Below are 27300 nucleotides of genomic sequence, written 5' to 3'. Positions count from 1 at the left end.
AGACTGACTGTGACTTGTTTATCTGTGGTTTCCTGGTTTATGGTAGCTGTGGCATACAGGCTTTTTCCTCCCTCAGAGATAGACAGTGTGCATTCGTGATTTCTGCTATGGTATCTTTTCCTTGGTCTGTGTGGTTGTAAACCTTGCTTGGCAGAAGGCTTGGAAAACCTACATAACTTAGACTTTTTTTCTTTTTTTTTTTTTTTTTTTTCCCCCTGAGTAGGAAAGGTGAGGAAGCTGGGAAGGATCTTGTTGTCCTTTGCCAACCTACAGTGAATTTGTCTAGTGAGCCTGCCTTTCTCCCCTGTTTCTTCTTTGATAGTCCTTGGTGAAATGGAGGTCTCTGTGCCTTGTTGGTTTTGTTCAGCTGAGGTGCCAGGTGCAGGCTCTGGTGAGAGAAGTAGCAGTTGCTGTCCAGCAGACCAAGGACTGTTGGTACTGCTGGCCAAAATGCCCATGAGTTGAATTTGAGGCTATTTTATAGCTGCTAACGTGAGCCAGGGCTACTGCTGGCATTTCTTTCCCCACCCTGTTTTCCCTGCTGTGCTTTGCATTGCTGCAGAGACAGCATTTGGGAGCTGCTAACTTGCAGACTTTGTGAAAGCCAATTAAAGAGAGAAGAAATAGCAAAAAGATTAATTGGCTGGGGCCACTGGTCAGCATCCCTGAGTAAGTCACACTGGCTGTGAGTTAGCATCAGGTGGGTGGAGAGCTGTGTCCCATCAAGCTCTGGCTGGTGTTTTGTGCCTTGCTGGTGCCCTTCTGTCCCAAGGGGAATGGGATTCTCAGTCTGGCCTCTCAGGCACCTCTGCACCACCTCTGGCTTGGGGCAGTCCTGTTCCTCTACCCCATTGCTGCAGTCACCCATGCTGCTGAAGGTCAGACTTCTGCAGGTGGTGGCAGGGCAAGAAGGGATTGCTCCAGATATGCCAGCATTAGAATTTTGTTTTGAAGACTGAATAGATAAATACTAGATTTTTAAGCATGCCTTGGTTCTCCCTTCTTCTTTCCTAAAGCAGCTGAAAAAAAAAAACCAAAAAAAAAAAAAACCTGTATCATGAATTACAAAATAATTTTAGTCCAGATTTTATTTTTTTGAAAATGAAACATTTACCAATATTAATTTAACTACAGTAAATAAAACACTTTTATCAACATAAACAGGAGCAGAATAAGCAACAGAAATGTATATAAAAAAACCTTAATGGATGGGTGGCTTAGATCTTGGCAGTGGTGTTTTTTCAAGGGCAGGAAGTACTGTTGTGCTGGTAAATAAAATGTATGACCTCCAGTTATTTCTGTCCTGCATGTTGTAGCTGAGCAAAACTTCTAGTAATGATATTACACTGAAATTCCTTTATTTATCCTTTCTTTCCTTGAAGTCATGGACAATATGTTTGAGAATTTTCTTTTAGTTGTTGTCTGATATAAACCAAATCTGCTCTGATCTGCAGAAGGAGGGGGTCATATAAACTAATGAACTGGCTGTTGTATGGACATCTTTCAGATTATGACACACTTTCATTATTTATGCATATGTGCCAATTGCCCTGTGTCATAGTACAGTGCCTGCTTTGTAGCAAAATGACAATAATCTCTTTGCACATTTCATGGGTTAGGAATCAAATATATTTCTGAACTTCATTTATTTGCTTTGCTTGCCAAGTGCTTCTTGCAAGAATTTCGCTAGAATAAGATGTGATGCTCTATGCCAAGTTGAAATGTTTTCTGTGAGTGAGCAAGAAAAATAATGCAGATGTGCTATACACATCTTGGCAGAAGACTAGGGTTTTTTTATAGCATATCTACCATCACAGCTCAAGCTTGGCAAAACATTCCTGTAGCATATGTATATGGCTTTTCAGGCAAACAGTAAGCAAAGTTTAATGTGGCTTGCAGCACAGACTGAAGGTCTCTGGAGTTGGGGATGCTTTCTCCTGATTTCAGTGCCATTTGAGCCAGACCAATTATGTGGTTGCACGTTTGTCTTGGCCTTTCAGGGTAGTCTCTTTTGGATTTAGTCTGTAATCAAAAGAGAATGTCAGAAACAGAAGTCTCAAATAACCTTTTCCCTTTGCCTGTAAGGCTGAAACAAGAGACACTTATGTAGGCAGAAATAATCTAAAGCTAAATACAAAGTAATTGCACAAAATGCTTATTATTTCACTGTTTCTGGGCTGCCCTGTGAAAGTTTGAACTGCAAGTTTTAGGTGAAAGACAAACTGTATTTTACAGAGTTTGGCTAAAATGGTAATGAACTTTTCTTTTAGAGGATGGAGATCTGTTAGAAATTACAAATTCTGAGTTCTCCTCACACCCTCCTTTTTTTATATTTTTCCTGTAAGATTCTTGTGCTGTGCGTAGAGCTTCTCCTGCATATCTTCAAAAGATGGATGAACATTACTCACTGAACTGATCCTGTGCCCTCCCTCCTGCTTGCCATAGCTAACCAATGCTTCATCCATATAATTTAGACTCTTAAGTCTTCTTGTTGTGGGACAAGGCCCAGAGTCTCTAAGGGATTTGTGTAATTTTCCCAAAGATTATTTTACTGCTGGTTAGAGTATACTAAAGTTTATTTCTGGTCTGAAGCCCCCTTTTATATTCTTTTTCTGGCTTCAGAAGCAACCAGTCAGAGAGAGGCAAAGGAGAAGAGCCCTTCTGCCACACGACACAAGCAGTGCAGGCATGAAGGCTGGACTTCATTCCTATCAGAGAAATGGAAAGTGCTTCTCATTGAATTGAACTTGCACCAAAATAGGCTGGGTGTTCCACAACTAAAACTAGCTAAATTAGCACTGACTACTACTTGTTACCTCCTACTTGTGGAATACCTCTGTCCACACTTCTCTCTGGAAATAATAAAATCAATTTTAGGAAATCCACTGAAGTACATCCGTAAAATTTCAACTGGATCAGCTATGAGCTGTAAGTTTTCTGAAGCAGATGGTCCATCTCTGGCTAAGAAGGATTCTGGTTCCTGCTGAAATTTCTGGCTTCTGTGTTAATGTCAGAAATAAGGTGGGGCGGGGGAGGAGATGGCAGGGAGCTTCCCCTGTGTGTCACCGCATCAGCCGCGCACCGCAGCCCCGCAGTTGTGCTGCCGGCCGCGCTCTGCACGCCCCACCCAGCTCTGCTGCCCTTCACTGCTTTCAGTAAGTGCCTATAGCCTCACCTGGCTTTGATGCTCACAGAAAAGGTGAGCTCAAAATAAAGCTTTGCCGTCTACATGTCTAATATTTGAGGTCTGAAAATCCTAAAGAAAATATAACTTTTCTTTTTTTACCCCATTGGATTGTCATGGTGGTGTGAATAAAAATACATACATTTAACTTTTCGGTTGTGACCAAGATCCAGATTTTTCATCCTGAATATATATCTTTATGCGGAGTAATATATGCAGTTGTAACTATTTATGGAACTGTTTCTGCTATCTGTCATTTGTATATTGACTTAATTGTTTCAGTGGAACATTTATCTTCTGAACATAAGTGAGAATGAAAGCTTAAGCACAGTCTTTTCTGTTTGTTTGGTGTTTGGAAAAATAGCTGTTTTGAAAATATGATCTTTTTTTCTGTGAATCTTGAAGGTGGCTTGTAGCTTATCAAAAGACAAGTGCTAAACTACTAAAAATTTCAAGGAAGTCTTAATAAACAAACAAAAAACCAACCAAAACAAAAAAAAAATCAGTTATCCAGAGAAGACTTATGTAAAATTCAAAGTTTAAGGAATTTTGTTAGAGTTATCATAGGAGGTTATAAATTGCCATTTTAAAACATTGTGCTAAAATCAAATTGATTTAATTTAGATGTGTCTTGTTCAGAATTAGCAGCATAAATGTGTCTGCTTTTACTCTTACTTTACAGACCAGTGCAGAGAACAGCTTGAATATGTTCTATTGTATTGTGCAACAAGATTGTACTTCCCATAGGAAGAATGAAAAACTCCAGAGTTCCAGAGAATGTGTATTTTTTTCCCTTGTCTTTATATTTTAGGAGATTGTTTGGCTAGTACAGTATTATGTTTGATCTCATCAGATGTAGATAGTCCAAAAAGAATGTTTTATACAAACTTTATGGTTCTAGAAGTTTTTGTGTCGAAGGAAGCTTAATGTTTTTTTTTTTTTTTCCTAAAGCTACATGAATTTTGAAACAACCATGGTTTTAAGTAATAGAACTAGCTAGTGAACACATTTTTTTGTTGTGTGAAAGTAAGTAAGGATTTTTTTCCTTCAAAGAACGAATGAAAAGGATAGCTTTTGTGAAAAATACTTCCTAAAATGCCTGTGGAGGCTGTTTCAAAGAGAGGAAGTCTCCATGGGACAGGGATGCTCAGCTGGGAGGAAGGGGAGGAGGAAGGACTGACAGCAAGGTCATACTCTGCAGAGCTTTCCATAAACCTGCTGCTTTTCCAACACATGTTGGATGTCTTAATCACTGACACTGAAGTCTTTTCTAGAAAAGCTTTGGATCAAAGAAAAGCTTTGAATAAGCTGACATTTCTACTTCAAGTTTGGTTTTGCACAAAGCTGACATTTAAGAAAGCTTTCTCCTCAGGATGAGGATTCCTTGCATCTCTAAGCTGGCTAAAGTGTTTCTTTTTTCAAATGGCAAAATTCTACTTTATTGCTAATTTTTACATTTTTACTTTGTCTTTCTTGATGAAATGGAACTGCATTCCTAATGTAACAACCTGCAATGTGTGTGGAAGAACGGAGTGAAATGACATCAGCCTTTACAAAATCACAAGAGTAGAAGGTGTGTGAGTCATCCAGTGAAATAAAATGTTATTAAGGCTAAATTTTAGGTATGATGCAAACCTCCTGATGAAGTCCACGCATGTGAACTTGGAACAGAAGTTGGCCTAGCTGAGGGTGTTGCTGTGAGTCAGTGTCTGATTTCCAACAGCTGGGAGAGTGCAATCCCTCCCTGTGTGCGCTGCGTTTGTGTCCCATCACCTACCTTATAGTCATGGGATTTATTACATCTACAGTCTGGTTTTTACATTGAGGCCTACGTGACTAGGTTTCCTGCCTCTTCCTTTTCTTCATCACTAGTGCGTGAAAATACAGCAAAGCTTTGATTTCATTTTGGAGGAGTTGGGGTCTGTGTATTGGACATGCTGCGAGTTTGGAGGACAGCAAAGGCCCTGGCTGGCTTTATCCGTCTCCTGCAGCTGGTGCATCTTGCTCTGTGTCTTAACCCATGAAAGTTCACGACCTCTGTGTATCTGACCAGCTCACTATATATAGACCAGGATCTTCCCTGGGAGCTCTCCTGGCAGCCTGTCAGGTGCAGCCGTGGAGCAGCTCAGTGCCCAGGTGCAGGTGCTGCGTGTAACCAATTTGTGTGTGCAGTTGTTTGTCCCACTCTTCTCTGCTGGGGCTTTAATCTGTGCATGGCTGGGAGTTACGTTTCTCTAGGAAAAAGCTTGTGAAAACAGCTGTAAGACTCTCTCTGCCAAGCTGAGGATTTCTCATTTAGAAAGCAAAGCCCCATGTTCCTGGAAAATAAAAGTAATGTTATTTAATGGAATATTTTCAATTGTGTAAGTGTACATAATTTTTATTCTGAATCAAAATAGAGTGCACAGAGTACAAGAACAGTCTGAGAATCCAAATGCGAAGACTTTGAGGTAGACTTCTTCAAGAACAGTATTTTTGGCTTCAAGGTTTCATATACAAGAGTGTATGTGTATATATATGTAGGTATGTATACAAGGGTGTTATTTTGATGCCTGCAAGCTTCTATCAGTCCAGACATCTCGATATTTAAAAAAGTATGAGGGTTTATTAAAAAAAAAACAAACAAAATTCTTTTAAGTTATTGAAACTTCCATTGTATTTTTAACAGTGAAGCTGCTATTAATATAGAAGAGACCAAACAAAGGCCTGTTGATTGCTACAGGAAAACTGGCAAAGTTAATTTATTTGAAGTGTTTTACAAAAATACATTGATGGAACCTTATGTTTAGATGAAATGGCTTAAAACTTTGGTTGGCTTGATGCAGCCCTGGCTGGGGAATTGTTAGTGTATGCTATCTAAACTGTATGCTAAACCAGTCAAAAAAACATGCCATATTTTAGTCTCTTTCTATTCATAAAAATATTTTCTTTTTTCTCTACTCTTACAGAATAACATGCAGATGTTCCTCTGTAATGGAGTTCAAGACACTATCTCCATGTAGCTGCCTGTAGCCTTGGTTGTGCTCTGATCGTTCAAAGCTAGCAAGAAGTAGTACAGCCCCCTTCTTTGAACTGCATTTGGGTAGGAAACCCATTTGAGAGACCCCAGGTGCTTAAAACCAGCAGGTTTTCTGATAGAAAAGTTGTGCAGTTTCTAAGAACCTGTTTGGTTTTCTTTCCCCTCTATACCTTATCAGGTTTGTTGCTTATTCTTAGTCAAGCATACTGTATGCATTTCTTAGAAGTTAATCACAGAAAATAGAAGTTGCAGTATTTTTAAAAATACTGCTTTTCTGTGAACGAATGAGCTGCACCTAAATGAACATGACACATACATTTTTTCTATTTTATTTTATTTTTAATCAGTCCTGTGTGAAACTTATTTTGTTTATGAATTATGAATAATTCTTAGATTCTGTGCATGTATACAATATAATCAGGCTGTTACACTGAAAACATTTTTAATAAGGCTCTGAAAGCACATAAAGAACTAGAAACTGGAGGTTTCAAATTCAGGTTTGACTAAGTAAAGGATACTCTCTAATTTCTAGCAGAAGAGGAGAAAGATAATTACTTGGGATTTACCAGGTTTGAAGGTATAATTCTAGGTAGAATATTATGCTGTGCTTGAGTATATTTCTAACATAGTCCCTGTGTGTGCAATTGTAGTAATTTCTTTGTACCTTCTGCCAAAATTGACTTGTTACGAAGATGGGAATTTCTAATTTAAGCCACAGTATAAGTTATGACTGAAAACACCACTGTCATATCATTCTTATATTAATCAAAACTTCTGGGGATGCAAATTGAAGTGCTCTGAGCTCAAAAAATTAAATAGTTTTTACAATTTTATATGTGATATACTCACAACTCAGCTGAAAAGACTTGAAGGTTTACCTCTTGTTCAAAATAGGGCTTGGCATTGCTTCACTGATTTAATAGGTAATAGGTGGTTTTTTTTGGTTGTGCTTTTTTATTTTTTTTTTTTTTTTTCTTTTCTGGTCAAGAAGACTAGCTGGTTTTGCTTCTCTCTTAATAAAGTCTTCTGCTTGAATTTGGACGAGTGCAGACATGCTGTTAGAGATTTGAGCGATTTTGAAAGACTCAAACTCTAGAGTTCAATGTACTGCTGTTAGCTGCTCCCTGTCTCTGGGGGTGACAAGGGAGAAGATAACTAAGAAAGTAAAAGGAGGTTTTTTGTGCTGATCACCATCTTCCTGCAGTAGTGGATCCATTCTCAGGGTTTAGCGTGGCGAGCTTTGCTTATGTTGGTGGGTGCAAGTGCAGCTGGGTCTGGGAGGGGATTGCAGTGTCTGGTAGGAAGGAATGCTGCTGTGGTAAATGGAAGGGGTGTGCTTTTAAAGAAGTGTTTTCCAATAGCTGTCACCTGTATTTGCTTTAACCTCTTGGAATACCTTCTATTTTCCGTTGCTGGTCAGGTATGGAAGTGATGGTGACTAATAAGCAAATGTAGGTGATGGAGGAGAAGAGTGGGTTTTGAGAAGCCAGAGTGCGAGGGGAGGTTGTGGTGAACCTGACAGCTGCAGCTGGCAGGTGATTTTTTGTATCCATACCAAATTCTGGAACTGAAAGTGAGATTGAGGGAGGAGTTTGAAAATGAAAAGAGTCCTCATTAATTCACAAGTAAGGTTCCTTCGTTAGGGTTTTCTGTTATGGGCTCAAGACTGTGACACTGGGGTCCCAGTTATACTGGAGCTAGCCTCAAGCTTAGACCTGAGCTTAGTTACTGATTTAAAAAAGAGGATTACTGCTGATTTGTGAGGAGGAAATGTTTTACTGTTGATCTCTGAACAAAACATGGATTTGAAGTAAAATGGCAGGAAAAGTAAAATGTGGAGCTGGTACCAGTTAGCATTAGTTCTGCCTTTATTTTCCTGGTGAGGTCTCCAGACAGATATAGTGCTAGTTTTTTTCATTTTAAACATGGGAATACACTACAGCATGCTCAGTCAGTAGGACTACAAGCATATTAAACCTTAGTGTCAATTAAAAAAGAATATCTTCCAAAACAATGAATACACTTGGAAAAAACCCAAATAATCCTTGAGAGTGGTGTTTATAAAAGTTTAAAGGTACTTCCGCTCCTTCACACTAACATGAAATGCTGCATTGTGGCTTGTGCCCTAGGTTAGCAGCAATTGGAACCTTGAATTCAAAGAGAATTGCAGATCTGTTTTATTTAACCTTATAAAATAAGCATGATTATAGTAGTTGAATTTATATAGTGATTGTTCTTGAAGTTTCAGAAAAGCATTAGACATGTTTAGAAAAGAGTGACTACATACTTAAATCAGTGCCACTAGAAGGAATTGAAATTAGACTCCTTCAAAAAAGATTGAGCAATTTGGAAAAGTAATAGCTAAATATTATTGCTACAAATTGTTCCCTGGAGATGAAAATAACGCCTGCTTTGGTTAAAGTATCTTGAAAAGTATTTAAGAGATAAATTAACAGGATACCATGATTATTTCCACATTGCTTTTGCAGATGCTTACTAGAAGCCAGTTTTCCTTGGAGGGTTTGACCTGGAGGTACCTGCTCGTGTGTCCAGGAGTGTGCTAACCACAGATACTGTTCCACGGGTGTCCCTTAGAGGCAAGATGGTGGAGTGGTGGAGTGTGGGGGTCCTGGCCTCATGTCAGCCTACTTAGGCAGTATAGAAAGCTCTGTCCATGAGCTAGAATGTGCACACAGGAGACGAGGACAAAGATTGGGAATATAGTCTTGGAAACAGTTTTACAGAGCACAGGGGAAACTCCTAAACCTTTCACTATTAGCAGGGTTTTCCTATAATGCAAATCAGTAGAAATACTCCATATATTTATTTTGGTGTTGATTTATAGGTGTTTTTCAGCATATGTTATTTTGCCACTTTATTTGTATCATTTACCAGATTGGGTCAGCAGCCATAGGTGACATGTTGCTCCTCCTCTAAAGCAGAGAGGGAATCGTTGTGCAGGCAGCAGGCAGTGCCCAAGCACCCTGTGTGCCGCAGTGCAGGGAGTGTGGGGGGGGTCTCCTCCCACATGCACCCCACTTACAGCAACTGCAGAGGGGCAGTAAGGCTTGTGGGTACCCCTGTGTGTGACTGACAGGGTGTAAAGCACCAGGGATGCTAAAGCTCTAAATCCTATCAAAAACATGCAATATCATCGCTGACCTAAATTGAGATTAATTTTTCTGTGATTCACGTAACTTGTGCATTCCTTCCACATGGTTCAGCAAAGCTGTTTCTATTGCAAAGTCCTGCCCACCAACTCTAGAAGTTCCCCAAGGAATAATACAGCCATGAGGACAGAGAGTGGGATTTAGTATTTTGTCTTAATGTTATACTTACAGTGTGTTAGAAATGTGAGGCGGTGGATGTAATAATGATTTTGCAGCTCTCTGTATATTAATCATTGTTAAGAGTTAACATGCTACATGATTGGCACAACTGTGCCAATTTGGGAACATATATCAGAAATTATTGTTTCTACCTTTCATGGTACTTGAGATTAATGGCCCCCGAATGAAAATCTTATTTCAAGTACATTTCTGAAATAATTTAGGGTCTTCCTCTTAAGCTGGATGTCACTTAGGTAGATGACTCTACCCTTTTAAATTTTCTCTTGAAATGTTTTCCAGACTCACTTTTTTTTTTTTTTTTTTTTGTTTTGTTTTGTTTAATCTATGTCTATGAGGAGTAACATGTGTTGGTCTACAACGTACAGGTCTGTATGTACAGACATATATGTGGTTGGTTATTCCAGTAAAACCCATTATTCTGGTCTCAATCTAGTACTGTATTTGAAGAGCTGTTGTGATGGCTGAAAAAAACAATGAACTTATTAAATCCAAGTAATGCTGCAATGATGGGTGGAGGTAAATAAACTCTTGGAAGAAACAGAAAGCACTTCTTTCATCAGATTCACTTACGGTTCAATTGTCAAGCTGCAATCCTAGCATGTTCTGCATTTCTTCAGCATTGTTGCCCAAATGCTAAATCCCTGCATACAGGATTGTGCACCATTATAAACATACATTTCCCTGTATATTCATGAGCTATGGATTTGATTACTGTAATTCGTATCTGTCATCTGAAGCTAATGCTAATAATTAAAAATTGTAATCAAGAAACACTTTTGTTGCATTATTTGTTGCATTTAGATGCAGATTATGAAGTAAGCTCTGTGTTACAGTAAAATAAGCTGAAAAGGGCACATTTATCTTTCCTTACTTGTGGATTTACTGCAGTTGGAGTTTGTGGCAGTGCTTCAATAGATTTCTTGGATTTTCTTTACATGGGATTGAAATAAATCCCATGTAAAAGCTTTATTTTGCAGTTTGGGTAGGACAGTGTTATTTGGTGCTCACAGCATGGCCATAATGGAATTTAGATATGCAGTGTCATATTTAACTTCTTCCCCTTAGCAAACAGAACATAGTTATTCACAGTGTAAAGTGTCAGTAGTCTTGGTGAAAAGTGTGTTAGTTTTTCATAGCCCAATGTAAAACTTTAGTCTTCATTTAATGGTAATCAAATTTGGTTGCCTGATGCATTATAGTGGCAGGAGAAAGTAAGTTTCCCTTTTTTGTGGGTGCCTGACTTGGTGCTAGTATCAGAGTCCAGGTGCTGACCTGGTCCTGCCCTTTGGTGGTGGCACCTCCTAGTGGTTACAAGGCTGTGTGCCGTGAAAAAATGTCATCGTGTCATTAGTTTTGACAGTGAACAATGTTTTCAGTGCAATATTTTGGAATAGGCTGCCATGAGACATGTGAAATGTAGCCAGAACCCCAGGACCTGGGGATGTTGATCAGCAGCTGGGCTGACCATGAGCCAGTGTGTGCCCAGGTGGCCAAGAAAGCCAGTGACATCCTGGCCTGTGTCAGCAATAGTGATACCATGGCTAGCAGACCCTGAGGGGCTGGAGCATGTCCAGAGAAAGGGAACAGAGCTGGTGAAGGGTCTGGAGCACAAGTCCTAGGAGGAGCAGCTGAGGGTTATTTAACCTGCAGAAAAGGAGGCTCAGTAGAGACCTTATTGTTCTCTACAACTCCCTAAAGGAGGTTGTAGCAAAGTGGGGGCTTGTCTTTTCTCCCAGGTAACAAGTGATGGGATGAGAAGCAATGTCCTCAAATTGCACCAGGGAAGCTTTAAATTGAATCTTAGGAAAGGTTTCTTTACAGAAAGGGTTATCAAGCATGAAAAGAGGCTGCCCGGAGAAGTGATTGAGTCAGCATCCCTGGAGGTATTTAAAAGACATGTAGATGTATCACTTAGGGACGTGGTTTTGTGGTCGATTTGGCAGTACTGGCTTAACAGTTAAACCTGATGATCTCAGGGTTTTTTTCCAACCTAAGCAATTCTGTGATTCTGTGCATAGTCCTGCACTAGAGAAGAAGGAGTCTCATGCGGTGCCACAGGCTGGGGCTGGGGACAGTGAGTGGGCAGGAGCCAGCCCTGCACACTGGCAGCAGGCAGAGTCAGCAGGGCATATCCAGGAGACAAAGGAAGAGATCATCCCCCCCTGCTCAGCAGGTCCCCGTCCAGTTCTGGGATGTCCTCAGGTCCCTTCCAATCTGAATTATTCCTTGACATGAAGTTATTGGGGCATATAGAGATTCTATTCTATGTACTAGGTAATGAAATTATGCAGTACATAGGAAAACTTCATTTAAAGCACTTAGTGATATGATTTCTTGTGCAGTGGTATAGATTGTTTCTAGGTAAAGTGGATGAGTTAAATAAAAATTCCAGGCTTTCATGTTGCATGGGGGATAATGTATTAATAGGAAGAACTTGCATACCCTTTTAGGGTAGGAAAAGAGGAAGTTTACTGCTACAGTAGACCTTGTACTACTTTCCTTACAGGTGAGAAAATTACCACTTCATTTCAGAAAAGCAAGGATTTCATATATATATTCGAAATTTTCTGTAATCTGTGAAGTGGCTAACAGCCAAATTTACCATTTCTAATACAAACCTTTTGGCACTTGAAGGAAGACTAAGTAGTTTCTTGATGCTTTTTTTTGTACTCAAGTATTAATGAAGCACATCTCAATATGTAGTAGTATTCCAGCAGTTTACCAACCATATTAGTTTGATTTAATGGGTTTTACTAGGTATTTAATTGCTGATGTGGATGACTATTTGGCTCATTTTTTTGGCTATCAGACTTCTGTACTGAGGACTGACATTGATAGTGTAATGTGATTAATTTTTAAGTAAAGCGTTGTTGAAACAGAACATACAGGACAAAATTCAAAGCCCAATATTAGGTTTTTTTTTTGCTTCATGAATACCGTTTCTAACATTTCAGTGTGTTAGGAAGAGTGATATTTGCCATATGTTCAGATTTTGTCTTGGATGGATTTCTGGTAAGCTAAAGCACTTTTAGCAAGGCTGGAAAAGCATTGGTGAGTGCAAAAGTGGAACAAGATGCTTCGGTGATCAGACTTGGATATTTCTCTCTTTTTCATAACTGGTTCATATCAAATCAGTGTGCATCCCTTGGTTGAGGACATTATGTGTAATCTGTTGTGTTTGAAAAAAGTCGAATCCTAGACCAAACCCTCTCATTACAGCATGAACTGTAACCTTTCTGAATGTGTATTCCTCTTTCTCAGTAAAACAGAATAGCAAGAAATTAGCTTTAGTGTGGTGCATCTTCAGAACAAAGAGCAGTTTTAAAGGTTAAGGATCAAAAAGATGAAAGGGATAAGGCCCATTTTCTGCTGTACAGCAGTCAGCTATTTTCTGTTGTAGTTTGTAGCCCTTTTTTTCTTAACTTTGTGGGATACAGGGCAGGTGTGTGTGAATGTGCTCTAAAATTCATTAGAGAGGAGTGATTGCAGGTAGAGTGAGGTCAGAAATGGAAAAGATAACTGTCCCTTCAACTCATCTCCTGGTAACTTAAGAGTTGCTACATGTATCAGCTGCCTTCTGAGCCTTACTGGGATGCTTTCATTAATGTTAAGTATCTTTGTGGCTTGTGCCCTTGCTGGGACAGTGAATGCACTTACGTTGTACCAGTATTGCCAACCATCCGTGCTGCAGCATCAATGTACTTTAGAGAGCACAGTCGGCTTTGGAGCGGATTCTTCCCCTGCTGCTCCTGTGTGTTGTGCAGCAGATCTTTGTGCCTGAAATTCAAGGAGACAGATGATGGGATGGAGATGCAATTTAAACCCAGGGACTTGTTCTTGCTGGCTTCTTAGGCTGTGGAACGTAACTGGAAGCCAGCTGACGTTGCAAGCCTTCATGGCTGTCTTTTGGCACCTGTCTGCTTGTTTGGATGGTTTCCGCCTGCAGCACAGAGCTAGACAGGGAAATGAATGAATTCACTGGCAAATTTTCAGATATATTAGTTTTTTATTAACTATGGTTTCCTTTCAGACAGTGTTAACACGCCCAAGTGCCATATGCTGCTGAACAGACAAGTCCAGTACACACCCCAGCTTGGTGATTTAGTTGGTTTTTATCTGTGTGTATTCTTGCCACAAAGGCTTTATCTGTTCTCAAAAACCCCAATCCAGTGAAGATAGCCACACACATGGCCTTATAATTTTAAATTCCAGATGGTTTGAAGCAGAAACAAATTATATATACTTATTTTTCCCTTTATCTCTTAATTTATAATTGAGAAGTTATATTTACATACTTGGAAATGCTTCTTCTCTGTCCTTTGTCCTGGTGACGAGTCTGTTTTCCTTTGAGAGTTACACTGAAATACTTGTGCACAACTGTCCAGCTGATAGTGGTTTTTAAGAATCATAGAAGGATCTTTTTTAAAGCAAAAAGCTATAAATTATATCTAAATACAAATAACTTCAGTTGGCAATGGAGAGCCTCTGGGAGCTCAGCTTGGCAAAGCCAGTCCATTTCCCAAGAGTGTTGTGTGGTAAAAAATACGCTTCCTATTTGGGCAAGAACAGATCAGAAAATATAGGAGTGTGGGGAGAAAAATACCTGTCTTACTTGATTTCCTAGTGTGTTAAAAATTATAATGGCAACTGGTCTGCACCCAGCTGAAGGCAAGCGCAGTTGGGAAATGTGGGCAAAATTAAGACATACAAAGACCTCTTAGGGAGAGCTTTGTGTCCTCTCTCAGTAGTGTTCTCTGCATGGGCTTCAAACAGCACACAAGAAATTACACACACACACTCCTCTGCCATCCCAGCTCCAAGTACGTAATTGTAGCCAGGCAGATTATTGTCGTTTTTCTGATGCTTCAGGACATCCTGGTGGTGACAGGTGAGATTAAATCGCAGTAGTGGGCACAATTAGTAAACTAAGCATTGTTCATCAGGCTTTTAGGAGCCTGATTTTCTGCTTTCTGTTAAATAGATTGCTACCTCTCAGAGGTTTGTGGTGCTGTCTTCTTGTAAGATAGGGACAAAGTATTTTAAAGAATGATCTTATATATTGTTACTTTAAATGTCAACTGTTTCAATATATTTTCTGAAAGGGTACATTTGTGAAAACCAGGACACCTATTTAGCTGTAAAGGAATAAGAAATCTTCCTATACCATTAATAAGAACACATAGCTGTTTCCGTTTTGATTTCTAGATATTGTTTTCTGCATATGGTCTTTGTTTCCATTATGTGGGAACATGAAATTGTTAGCTGCAGAACACTGAATGATACTACTTAAGCTAATGGTTTTCTCAGTTTTTCCTTTGTGCATTTTAGGAGTCATTTTATGTAATAAACAGAATGTGAATGGCTGCATTCTTGCTGCCTTTGTAATGTACTCTTGCTTCCAGTCTTAGTGCTGATGTTCACTTAGCAAATATTTAACTTCTATTGCTGAGGATTAGAAAATGTGGTGCTCATGAGCTTAAATTACAAGTACCTTTATAATCATACTCAAGTTGAAGAGTTAAATGGGTGTAGACAGGAAACAGGAGATCTGACTTGCTTAGACTTGAGCTGAGTGATGCAATATTTAAATGAAGAAATTATAAATCAGGTTTAGCGTTACTTCTATCCTTGTATTCAATGAACTGAACTTGCTGGTTCTTCTGCATGAACTAGTGACAAAGGCATCTACGCAGCTTTTTCAAAATAATTGTACTTTGCTAACTTACACATTGGTGGAGCAGTGAAGCTAATGAGTTCTCTATCACCACTTGTTTTTCTGTCTAAATGCATTGCAGATTTGGAGAGTGCAGTACCCTTTTACACAATCATAGAAGTGAAAGAATATAAATGTAACTTTGTTTTATTGACAAAATATGAAAATCCGATTCTACTATACAACAACAGCATCAGGTCTGACGAAATGATAATTCTGAAGCAGGTTTCTTGAAAAACTTGTGGGAGATGTAAAAAATTGTTTTGTAGTTTTTTTCCTTTTTTCTTTTTTTTACAGAAACTTGACTTTTATAAACTTGATTTACTTAGCATTTTCATTTTTTCTGTTTAATAACTTGAAGACATTTTCCTTTTGACTTGTGTAAGCACCCTGTTGCAGGTGCCCTGCACAGATCGCTGTGGGTAAGTGTTGGTGGCCGTCTCTCATTTTTGGCATCTTACTTGAGAGCCCTGCACTGCCACCCAGAGAGGGTGATCCCAAAGGTGTTCAGGTGTCCTGAAGGAGTGACTGGACTACTTCGCCCCACAGACAAAGTTATGTCAACTCCAGTAAGCTCTGGAAATAGCCGATTTCCACTTTAGGAGCTGGTCTAAGCCAAAACAGTGTATTTGACTGCTTCAGAAAATGTTTCAGGACCGTACTACTGCTATTGCGTAGGGAATTGTGAATATCTGTTTACTGGCTGAGATTGAGAAATGCAACTTGACCAAGCCATGAATACAGGTGCACTTGTAACATCCATGTAGGAGTATTTAAATTCCAGTCTGCATCAACTCTGGTTCAGTTTCTTTCGTATTTAGCAGACAATGTATACGAGCTGACTCTAGTACAACATTATGTTCATTTTAAACAGATCACAGAATAGGAATTTAAATGTGAACATTTATGCAGTTTGGTTTTTTCATGTTGTTTGGTTGAATAATACATAGAAATAATTGCTAAAACTTGGAACCATAAATGGCTGTGGATTTTCGTAACTTGGTAAAATCACTAGTTTCAATGTTCTTTACTTTTTTTTTTTTTTTTTTTTTTTGGTTTCTTTTCCCCCCCCAGTATGGTGTAACTAATCTCTGTACAATGTGAGTACTCCCTTCCCTCCTAGACCTCTCTTCCCTCCCAAACCTCCCCCACCAAATCCTTGATTTATACAAAACATGTAATAGAGTAGAAGGGCCTCAAGAGAAGACTGTTCTGATATTTGGAGAGGGCTTTAATGAAAAGTTGCATTGTTATTTCGTATTTACTTACCAAATCCCGCCAGAGTAAATTCTTGCCAAACTTGTTTTATATATTTCTTGTCTGGTCTTGCTCACGTATTGTTTTGTATCAGGACCTTGTCTGACAGGAAAAGCAACCAGAGCAGTTCAAGCTATGGCAGTACTAATAGGTGATGCAGTAAAAATGAAGTCTATCTAAAACTTCTTATGCAATATTGAGAAACTTTTAAAGGAAGTAATTAGTAGAAGCAGCTTATGTATCAAAGCTATTTTTAAGTAGATTGTGCATGCTGAAATAGCACAATAGTTATTTAGAAATGGGTGTTTCTGCTGTTGATTCTGTAATTGTGAATGTTTTTTTTTACATTTGCCTTGGAGGTAGGAAACAGTTGAGGTAGGAAGCAAAAAAAAAAACAAGGATACATGGATGCATGGATATTGAAGTTGTAGTTTCAGCTTGGGTGCTGTTTGTTTTGATGGATGTAGTCAGGTCACTGAGCCAGTATTGCAGTTAACCTGTTTTTAATGTTTCCATTCTTTGGTAAGAAGATTAATTGTTGCAAAGAAAAATGGTGAGTTGAGTGATGTCTGAGGGATCAGCCTCTCTTAAAGCCCAAACTAAGTTTTCCATCTGTGATTTTGCAGTGAAGAGTGGTTTATGGCTCAATTCTATCTTAGCTTTGAGAGGGAGAATCTTAGCAGAGGAAACCTGAGTCAAGTCCTTCAGGAGTGCAAGGTGCTTCACAGCTTGTCTGATTGTGTCTTCTAAGTCTTGGTCTTTGAAAATGTATTTCAGTCTTTCATGTAGATATGAGAGGCAGAGGAGACTTTTTTAATGGGCTGGAGGATGAGGAAATATATTTTTTCCTTTTAATCTGAGAGCAGAGTTTGCAAAGACTTCCCTTGGATCATGTTTGTTAAGAAATGTTGAGACATTTCTGGTGTACACAGGTGACTTTGTCCAGCTGTGTCCTAGTGTTTGCATTATGTACCATTTTTACAAAGCAGATTTGTGTATTAACTAGCTATGTAGGCACGTCTGTATGCATGACAGTGTGTATAATGTAATGTCTTTTTTAATTATTCCCAAATCTTTACTTTTAAAAAATGTATGCTAAGTTATCTCCTGTAATATGCTACAACAGAAAGTCTATTTAGAGAAAACCCACATACTAGAAATCCAGTTAATTGTATAATAAGTGCTTGCTTAGAAGAAATGGAAGGTAATGATATTTAATACTTAGAGAAATCAGAGAAAAAAGTCTGTAATTTAATTTTTGAAATGACTAGCCTAATGACTATAAAATGTAATTCTGAAATCTGATCATCTGATGATGATGACTTGCAGCAGTGTTTAAGGAGGATGTACTTATACAAACAATGAAGTAAGTTTCATAGTACCGAATATCTCCAAATTCATTGACCTATGCATATATATCATATGCAAATACATAGAGATCTAGGATATCAAAGCCAAGATGAATATCTGCTTATGTTTCTTTGTGCAGCATGTTCTGTCAGGATTTAAATATGTATATGGATTTAGAGGAATTCTGGTAGTCCCATTTCTTACCCTGTTCTATCTTTGAGAAATCAAAATATTTTCAAACCTTTTAGGGTGGAGCTTATTTATTTATTTATGACTTCTGTTTTTAGTGTGGGTGGGTTTTGTTCAGTACAAGTTTGGCTTTGGCTTGATGTTTGTATTATTTTTGTTTGTTCATTTTGTCACTTCTAGACACCATACCTAAAAAGGCTCATGCTAATTGCTATTTTTAGGAAGTCAGGAACTTTACAAGTTGATGCAATTTTGATGGTCCTCCCGGCAGAAGCTTTGTGCAGCCATGCCTTCTCAGAGAAATGCAAGGGAGCTCTTTTAATGTGAGACACTGAGCAGCAGCCCGGGGCGTTGGGGGGTGTATTTGAGAAGCAGGATTATGTAGCATGATCAGGCCAGGTGTTTACAGAGCAACTTTCCCCCATTAGGAAACAAATCCTTTAAGAATAGCATGTCAAGTACTAGCCAGCACTTGGGTCATATGCTGGAGACACTTTGTGGACCCAACCTTACTCCCTGTGCTTCCTTTGCTATCAAAAATAGTAATAAAGATTATAAAGGCAGTCTTCCCAGTTACTGCTAGACACCTGTATAAACACAAAGCCACACACACATATTTGTATGCATATATGTGTGTGTATATGTATCTGTGTGTATATATAATTTTTTTATTTCATATGTGGAAAGTGTTCTTAGTATAAGTTTTAGGTATCCCATTTGCCACCTCTAGCAAAGGACATGTAGAAAGCTTTTTGATGGTGTTTAAATGTTGGTTTATGCCTTTTATAGCTGTTCTGTAAAACCCTCACACCTTTTACAGCTGCATGTAACCTTTTGTGCCTGTTGACCACTGTCTGGCATACTTTATTTTGAGGACAGTGTATTTTCCTTTTATGGAAGGAATATGGGGAGTATGATGTGCAGTAATATTTGGAATATGTCAAAGTCCTATGTGTCAATGATGGGATTGTGACTCATTCAGACCTGATAGAAGAGGGAAGACTACGTATCTAGTCTGAGACAATTTAAGAAAAGAACTTAGGCTTTGCATCTCAATTTACATCTATTTACAGAAATATGACCTAAATAGATATTTGATGTCAAGAATTTGTGGGACTGCGGTGCTGACTATATGGTGGAATAACATTTTCATGTTGGCATGTGATAATCTAATAGTATTTTCTTCTTCTTTTGTGCAGGATCCAAACTACTGGATACAAGTCCATCGACTAGAGCACGGGGATGGTGGGATCTTGGATCTGGATGACATTCTTTGTGATGTAGCTGATGACAAAGACCGTGTAAGTACATATGGCTACAAGAGCAGCATGGCACAAACTGCACATCAGCACATCAGTGGTGTGTGTTTCCTGCACATGTCCCAGAGTGGGAGCCAACACAGAGATTTTAGATATTTTTTATGTAGTTTGCCTGACAGATGTGAGAAATTGATTACTGTCAGGCTTTTTCTTTTAATTGAAATAATGGGTTTTCCATCCTTTAACCAGTTCAAATAGGAAAAGAAGGCTGCAAGGACGAAAATACCTCAAACAGTGGAAAATTAATGCGCAAAAAAAAAAAAAAAAAAAAAAAAAGCATCTGTAAGTTGATGTTGTAGCTTTGTGTTACCAGTTGAATATTTGCAAAATACCATGCTGGTTTTAAACTGTTGAGTGTTGGTTTTTTAATTCAAAAATCGTTTTTGGAGGAATTGCTAGTTACACAGAACTTGAGACAATAATTATACATTGCTGAGCCTTGAGTGCTTTTTTTCTTTTTTAAGTAGAGATTTAGATCACAGTCAACTCAGAGGCTTTTTGTTTATTGGCTGTTTGTTTGAAGTTATAGATACAAGTACATGTGGGTAAGAAACTGTGGCAAACTGTAAAGTCATGTAAATATTTGACTTTTCTCTGGAAAGCTGAAGCTCTTGAAAGCATCTGAGCCTTATACAGACTTCAGTCTGGAAAAATGTTTCAGGAACACATTCCTTCACAGACAGTATCCTTAATTGCCTCTGTTGGAACAGGCACTGTCAAGGCTCCTGAAAACTGGCCAAATGATGACTCTTAGGCTAATTTTTCAGAAATAGATACTTTGCCTGAAGTTATTTCTTGTGACAAAACTTAATTGACATGGTTATTTTAACCAGGACTTTACAAGGAAAAATTATGTGAGGAGTCTTGGGACATGAAGACTCCTCACTGTCTGAAATGTTGGGATTACTCAAGCTGTATAGAGTAACAGTGCTGAGTTTTCAGGAATTTCTTCTGTAAAAATAGTGCCCGGATAAGATTTCATGAAAAGCTAATTAAAGCCTCTAGTTGGTTATCTCATATTGAAGTGTTCAGCTGTGTGATTAGTTTAGCTTTTGCTTACAGGCCTCAGGGAGGCCAGTGCAACTTGTCACTAAATATAAATATTTGTATATATACACACACACACAGACTTTCTTGAAAAATGTACTTCTTAGCTCCTCATGTGCTTTTCCCCTGAGAAGTTTGAATTCTGGTGACTTTAAGACCTTATTCTTTGGCTATTACCCTGCCTTACTGTCTTCAAGTGGGGTAATTCCTTACAGTGAAACTCTGTGGGTGTTTTTATGTGCATGACTAATAGCTGAAAAACTCTGACTGCAATTGAAGCAAACAAAGTCATTATTACAATATTGTTTTTGTGTATAGATGGACAAGATACTTAGCAATTAGTAGTATTTACCTCTGCATTCCCCAAGCTCATCTCTACTGATGGCACCTATGTGATAAATTTCCTTTTTTTAAAGAACCTTACACCATTGATTAGGAAGGTGCAATATAAACATGCACTGTGCTATACTGGTTTATATCCTTGAATTAGTCATTGTCACTTGACCTTCACGTTTGGATCTTTTCAAGTATTTTGGTCATTAGTCATTGGTTTTTAGTTTCCTGTAGTGTGTTTTACAGCTGATCTTCCTGGTTCCCTTTAGTTTTGGGTTGTTACTTTGCCCCCATAGCAAGTGTATCAACTGGTTTTGTGTTGCTAGAACCTAATACAGATCTCATTATTTGTGATGTTTGGAATATATCTCCAGTTAGGGATATTTTGTATCTTATCTGTACAGTTAAGCGTATCTTGTAAAAAAGCATTTAAACAGATGGTGTCTAAACATGTAATTAAATGATTACTGAAGTCTGTAGGATTAACTGTGCTTAAAATCAAACATTTGCCTATATCTCTCTTTTTTTAAAATTGGGACAAAAATGTCTAGGATATTGGAAAACGGAACACTTAATGTTTTAGTGTTCATTTTTACAAGGAACTTCCTTACATTCTTGAAGAGTTGTTATGTTACTTAGTACCTGAAATCCGTATTTTTAAAATCGGTTTGTTTTTACCATGGTTCTTTAGACTTAAGGATCAATGATAAATGTGATTTTTGTCTTTGGTGGTGCTTTTATGTCTTACTGCTATAATTGTGCAGTGTCACATCAGCACAATACAGAATGCAGAGCAGCTAAGGACCACTTGTCCTTTTGATGGATTTACTGCTCTGCATAGTCAACTGCTGTAGTAAAATAAAACACTTAAGTGGTGTGAAGAATATATTTACTCCTGTTCCACTGTCTCCATGGAGAAAATGTTCTGTCCTATAACAAAGACCCTTAGAGCAGCTGTTCTGAATGGAATGAGAGAAGTATCTTTGATGGCATCCTTCATATTAAAATGCAGCATGCTAGGGTGACTTTATTTAGCTTCTTCTGTCCCTATATTTTGTTATTCTCTTGTCACTTGCTAAAACAGAATGGATGAGTAAGGGTTAGCCAGTTGCTTTCTGGAATAATTTGTGATGCTCAGTGATGTTCCTCCTTAAAAAAAAAAAAAAAAAAGGAATAAAACATGAAACAAGCTACATGGAAAAACTGATTTTGCTAAGCTGTTTGTTCCTTTGTTCCTTGTTCTGAAACAGCTTTACTTAAGCCCTTTAACATAGTTCATTGAGAAAGGGCATAAAATACTCTAACTTAGCCAGCATAAGTTATGGACATTTATATTACACATATCACTGAATGTGAAGTTGCTTAATACAGTAATGGTAATAACCTTATAATCAAAAAAATCAAGAATGCTCATTTGAGTAACATTTTTTAGAATACTTTTAATAATTTATTGAAATGTATTTTTTCCCAGATTTTACTATGGAAATATGGATCGTTTTCAGTGGAAACATATCAGTGTTTTATACAGTTATATATCTCTATGCATACATGAATAGAAATGGGCAGACTTGTTACTGTTTTTGAAAAATATTTGGCTACACAAAACAAGATCCTATTTTTAGCTAGCATTTAGTCATCTGTGTAACCTATTTTCATTTTTTAAAAAATACAGGTTTCCTGTGCATTTAGTGATTAGACCAATATTTTAAAGATAGGTTACTAACCTGTTTTGTTCAGATTTATGTAATTTGCAAAAGTAGCCCTCTGTATGAAGACTCTCAAAAAACATATGTCGTCTTGGTAAGTTTCCAACTTGATGATAGCATACTTGATGACCTCAGATCAGTTTTTAGTAGGCAGACATTCTCAGAAGCAAAAAAAACCCAAATAAACCCAACTGCAGAAAAAACCCAGATCCCAACCATTCTTACCTGTGTTTTCTTCTGCTAGACTGAGGCACATAGACACTTTGGTAATTCTTACACTTTGGGTGTAATATGGAAGTGCTTATTCTGAGATCTCATAGACCCTTGTTTGTTCATGAAAAAATATTGAGAAAACTGTGGTGTAATCTCATGAAAAAAAAAAAGCAACCAATGAACCCAAAGTATGTGTATGACTATAACTTGCTCCAATTTGAATTCTCAGTGAAATAGTATTTTGAACAACTTGAAAAAAGTTTTGTTTGCAATTACATGTAATTTTTTTATGAATAGAAATGCTCAGACTGTTGCTCAGTGGAAAGCTTTAGAGATCAAGATGTTTATGTTTGGTGTAGTTCTAGTGTTGAAAAATCAGAGTTTTTTTCTTCCTGAGAGAACAACAAGGATCTGCTATTAACAGCCACTGGTTGTGGTGATCAGCTGAGCAAATAGGGCTACTTTGAATCAATGTAGGTATGAAACTAATGTCAATTATTCCTAAGTTTATTTGCTCCAATATGCTTATTTTTTGCCAAATTAGTTTGGGATTAACAACATGTAAATCCTAAATGCCTTGGCATTTTATGAATTCCATTATCACTGATAAATTCAGCACTGGTTCTTAAAAATAACCACAGTAATTTGGTATATACTTAGATTTACAGCCTAGCTTTATTTCTCTAAACTAAGGCAGGCATGGGCTTTCTTTGCTTGACTTAACATTTTCAAATATTCAGTCGGCTCTTCACCCTGCATAATTCATGCTTCTGCCCACTGAGTGCAGCAATAAAAACCAGAGGAATATGGTTTGGTCTTGTCTGCAGTGAAGTCTTGTGCTTCCCACAGTGTTTGTGTGTGTGTGGTGCTCTATCTGGGCCAGGTCACTGGAAGTTCAAGGTGATGTTGGTGCTTAGTGCTGCTTAGACAATCTTTGAACCTCCCAGAAAGACACACAAGAAGTTGCTTGTTTGAGTGGAATACTTCTGGTGAGAATGGGATGGAGATTAATTTCATGGATCTGTCCTGAAGTGGAATTTGTAAACATTCATGAGCTAGAGTTAACTGTGTTAAGTAAGCAAACTGCAGCTGAAATTCAGTGAAATCAATTGTGCTTCGTTTTTATCTGCTTTTAAGAGACCTACAGAGATTCTATGAATACTATTATGAAGTTAGTGCTTGCTTGCTTGAAGTGTGAGTACTTCTAGTGGGAAAAAGTCATTGAGCAGCTTCTTCACATAATGTGAAGGCATATTAGGACCTTTTCCCAGTGTAGTGGAAAGGAAATGAACTTTTGGGTTTTGTGTTAAAACAGATGGTCAATTCTAAATAATACTGTTGTTTTGTTTACTTCCTCTTGGAAAGCTCTGTTGAGTTAGAGAGGCATGTGATACACAAAATGTGGTTTGGAAAGGATGACTGTATTTTGTTTGTACCAAATGTTAACTGGAAGGCTACACAGAAATAAGGCTATTTTGAGCAAGTGCATTATAATGTTAAGGTTAAAGGCTAGCTAGGGACTGAAGGGCTGTGATTACAGTGTCCTGCTGCTATTGATTCTTGCTGTCTCACTCTTATTTTTTGGGCCAGTTATGCAAGACCCCATTTTTGTAGTAAATTCAGGGTAGGCCAGTGACAGCAGGATGCTGTTAGAAAGAATGAAATTCTGGTAACCCTGTGCCTGTTCATTCACTCAAAGTCTTAAAAAGCTTTTGAAGTCAATGGAACCTGTGCAGATAAAGTTGTTGTATCTTTAGATTTCTATCATTACATAATCAGAATATTCAAAGTAGTGTTGTTTATTCTAAATTTTGGGTGTCTCTGCCTCATTTAAGCAAACTTGCAGTGGAATTTACATGTGATTTCTCTTTGATTCTGCAAGTAAAGAATTTAACCCTAAAAGCATAAGTAGAGAATAACAACTTTTTGTGCTTCTTGTTTCTGCCATTAAAAGATTAACTCCCTGGAGTGAATGAAGAAGCATCTTTTCCAGGGCCCATGCAGCAAATCTGACAGCAAAACCTTAAAATGCCCAAAAACAATTACTCGGAAATATGATTCACAGTATTTACCATATCATGATTGGTATACCCTTTTTTCCCCTCAAAACCTTTCTATCAAATTAATCTCCAACTATTGCCATGATTATCTTCTGCCCCACTCTGCAGCTTCTCTCTTCTTGTTCTGTGTATTCATTCCCAGTATCCCAGGAAAACAGATGACCTTGAAACAATTTGTTGTTACTCACAAGTGACTTGGCAAAACACATTTTGAGCATAAGGCATTCCTTTCTTGTAACAGCTTAAAATAACTGCTTGAGCCACCAAGCTTGGGAAAGTATTGATAGTGGGAAAGAAACCCATCATATAACAACCCCGTGATTATTTTCTGTTAAAAAATTTCAGTTTTTGAACAATGGGCTCTTGATGTCATCTATTGTTTGGCAGTGATTTTTTTTTTTAATTACACTTTTAGAGATTGACATTTTGTATTACTGAAATTCTGAAAAATTGGTAAAGACAGAATGTGTCCATTTAAACCAGGTGTTTTTGCATTAACACTATTGAGTCAATGCTGGGATAGCCACATGATGATTTTTAGGTCTGTTTTTCTGATGAATCTAAAGAAGAAAACAAAGTATTCACACAGCCTTTATTCCCAGCTGCTATTTAATGAAAACATATTTGAAAATAACATACTCAAAATATAAATACTACCTTCAGTCAAAGAATAGAATTTAAATGCTTGCAGTGTTTCTAATAGGGAACTAAGTTTTAATTTCACAGTATTTGTGGATGAGACAAATATTCATGTATACATGGAAGTGAGGAAACAAATGTCATAATACATGGATATTGGAATGTGCATTTTTCTGTCCCTCAGAGATACTAGATGTAAGTAAATTTTGTCTCCTAACTGTAGTTCTTAGTTGTTCACCTCTTTCAGCACTGTTCTTCAAATTGCTAATCTCATCATCACTTAGTTTTTTCTAGCTATGTGGTGACAGCATTTCCATTCATGATTTGCTGTGTATTTTGAGATAAATTGAAATATTGCAATTCCTTTCCCGTAATGCTGAAACAGTGGTATTGATGCACTAAGAACTCACACATAGGAGAGCACTGATATTTATAAATCCATAAATCAGTTTCCATGGAGATCTGAAGAGCTGCAGGTAAATCTGACATCTGAAAATGGAATATTTTGGTAAAAACTGTTCTCTGAGGAATTGTTTTCTGAGCAGGCCCATGCATGAATATGATATGCTGGGGAAGATTGTGACAGTACTGTCAAGAAAGTAATATCTCCCAATATTATGCCTGTATTCTCAGCAGAAAGACAAACCTGAGCAACAGTGACTGGGTTAGTACAGTCAAAAAACCACAGACTTGGCATGGAACAAGAGGAAGGATTTTATGGATGTGTAACTGGTTAGAAGATGGAAAATAGAGCATGTATTGTTCAATATATTTGCAATTGTTCTGAAAGAAGAGAAGGGAGATTTGAATACTGGAGTGACATATTCCATTATTGTGTGTGAAACCACACATGGATGGTGAAGGCTGGTCATGAAAAACTGCAGAAGCATCCAGGGAGGAGACAAGAACATGGTGGATGTAATATCATTTTGGCAAAGGTGCTTTTGGAGAGAGACTGCTTTAACTGAGTACACAAACTAATGAGTTCTGAGCTAGCTCTTATGTTTGGGACAATGTTTCTGATTTTGCAATAGACCTCTGGACACAATGGCATACGTGCAGGTACATAACCAGGTCTCAGAAGGCTTCCAGCAGTTTGCCCTGTCTCTGCCTCTCCCCAGAATTTTCATCCTGGTCCTACTGCTTAGCTCACGGGGGCTCTGGAAGATTTGTTCACTCAAGGGGCAGAAGACTCTTCCTTGCAAAACTAACCGAGTATTTCTCTGCTATTTCATGAATATTGTAAGTTTACCAAAGGACCTTTCAAGCTGAGAAGGAAAGTGAGAGGATTTTGCGTCTGGGAATGGCTGAGGTATGTATGAAGGAAGAAGAAGAAGAAGAATGGGAACATGACTGGGCTGAGACCTTGCTTTTCAGTGGTGGCCATGGAGCTGCTGGAGTGATCTCAGTGCTGCAGCAAGGGGTGGTGGGATCTCTGTGCTGTGTGTGCTGGTGGTGAGCCCTCTGCTTCTTCCAGCACCAAACCAAGCAACCAAATATGGTTTTGTAGAAATTGCAAAGAGCACAGAGCAAATGCCAACACTGACTGCAGGTACAGATTAGCGTCCTCCACCAGCAATGTCTAAATGGACCAGGATCTCAGCCTTGAAAAGACGTTGTAAGAAGCAAACCATAGATGGCTGTAGAATCAGAGGTGGTGTTGAGAAGTGGTTCTTTGTTTTTTTCAATGCAATGAAACTGTCATAATAGTAGCTGTCTGCAAAAGGTTTTCCAGCTTTCCTTGACGTTAATTTTCATCAGAATACCTGTGATGGTTATCAAATGTTATAGATACTTCACAAAGTTTTGGAGGATATGTTTTTTACTGAGCACATAATGCTGAATTCTCCGCTTATTTTAACTCTTCAAAAAGGTGATGCTTGTAAATCATGGAAACTGGTAATTTAAGTAGGATTTCAGT

The 27300-nt window shown here is 38.1% G+C and overlaps 1 protein-coding gene across 12 annotated transcripts in view; it reads left to right on the top strand.

Annotated features, from left to right (window-relative positions):
• Positions 1–27300, top strand: part of PARD3 (par-3 family cell polarity regulator) — a 441459-nt gene that overhangs the window by 28443 nt on the left and 385716 nt on the right. For all 12 annotated transcript variants that reach the window (XM_021542942.2, XM_021542949.2, XM_021542932.2 and 9 more), the window contains exon 2: positions 19262–19363. In XM_021542942.2, coding sequence (XP_021398617.2) covers positions 19262–19363 — 102 coding nt within the window. The remainder of the gene's footprint in view (positions 1–19261; positions 19364–27300) is intronic.

The sequence above is a fragment of the Lonchura striata genome, chromosome 1 (genome assembly GCF_046129695.1).
Source record: "Lonchura striata isolate bLonStr1 chromosome 1, bLonStr1.mat, whole genome shotgun sequence".
Taxonomy (NCBI): Eukaryota; Metazoa; Chordata; class Aves; order Passeriformes; family Estrildidae; genus Lonchura; species Lonchura striata.
This window is presented reverse-complemented; position numbering and strand designations above follow the sequence as displayed.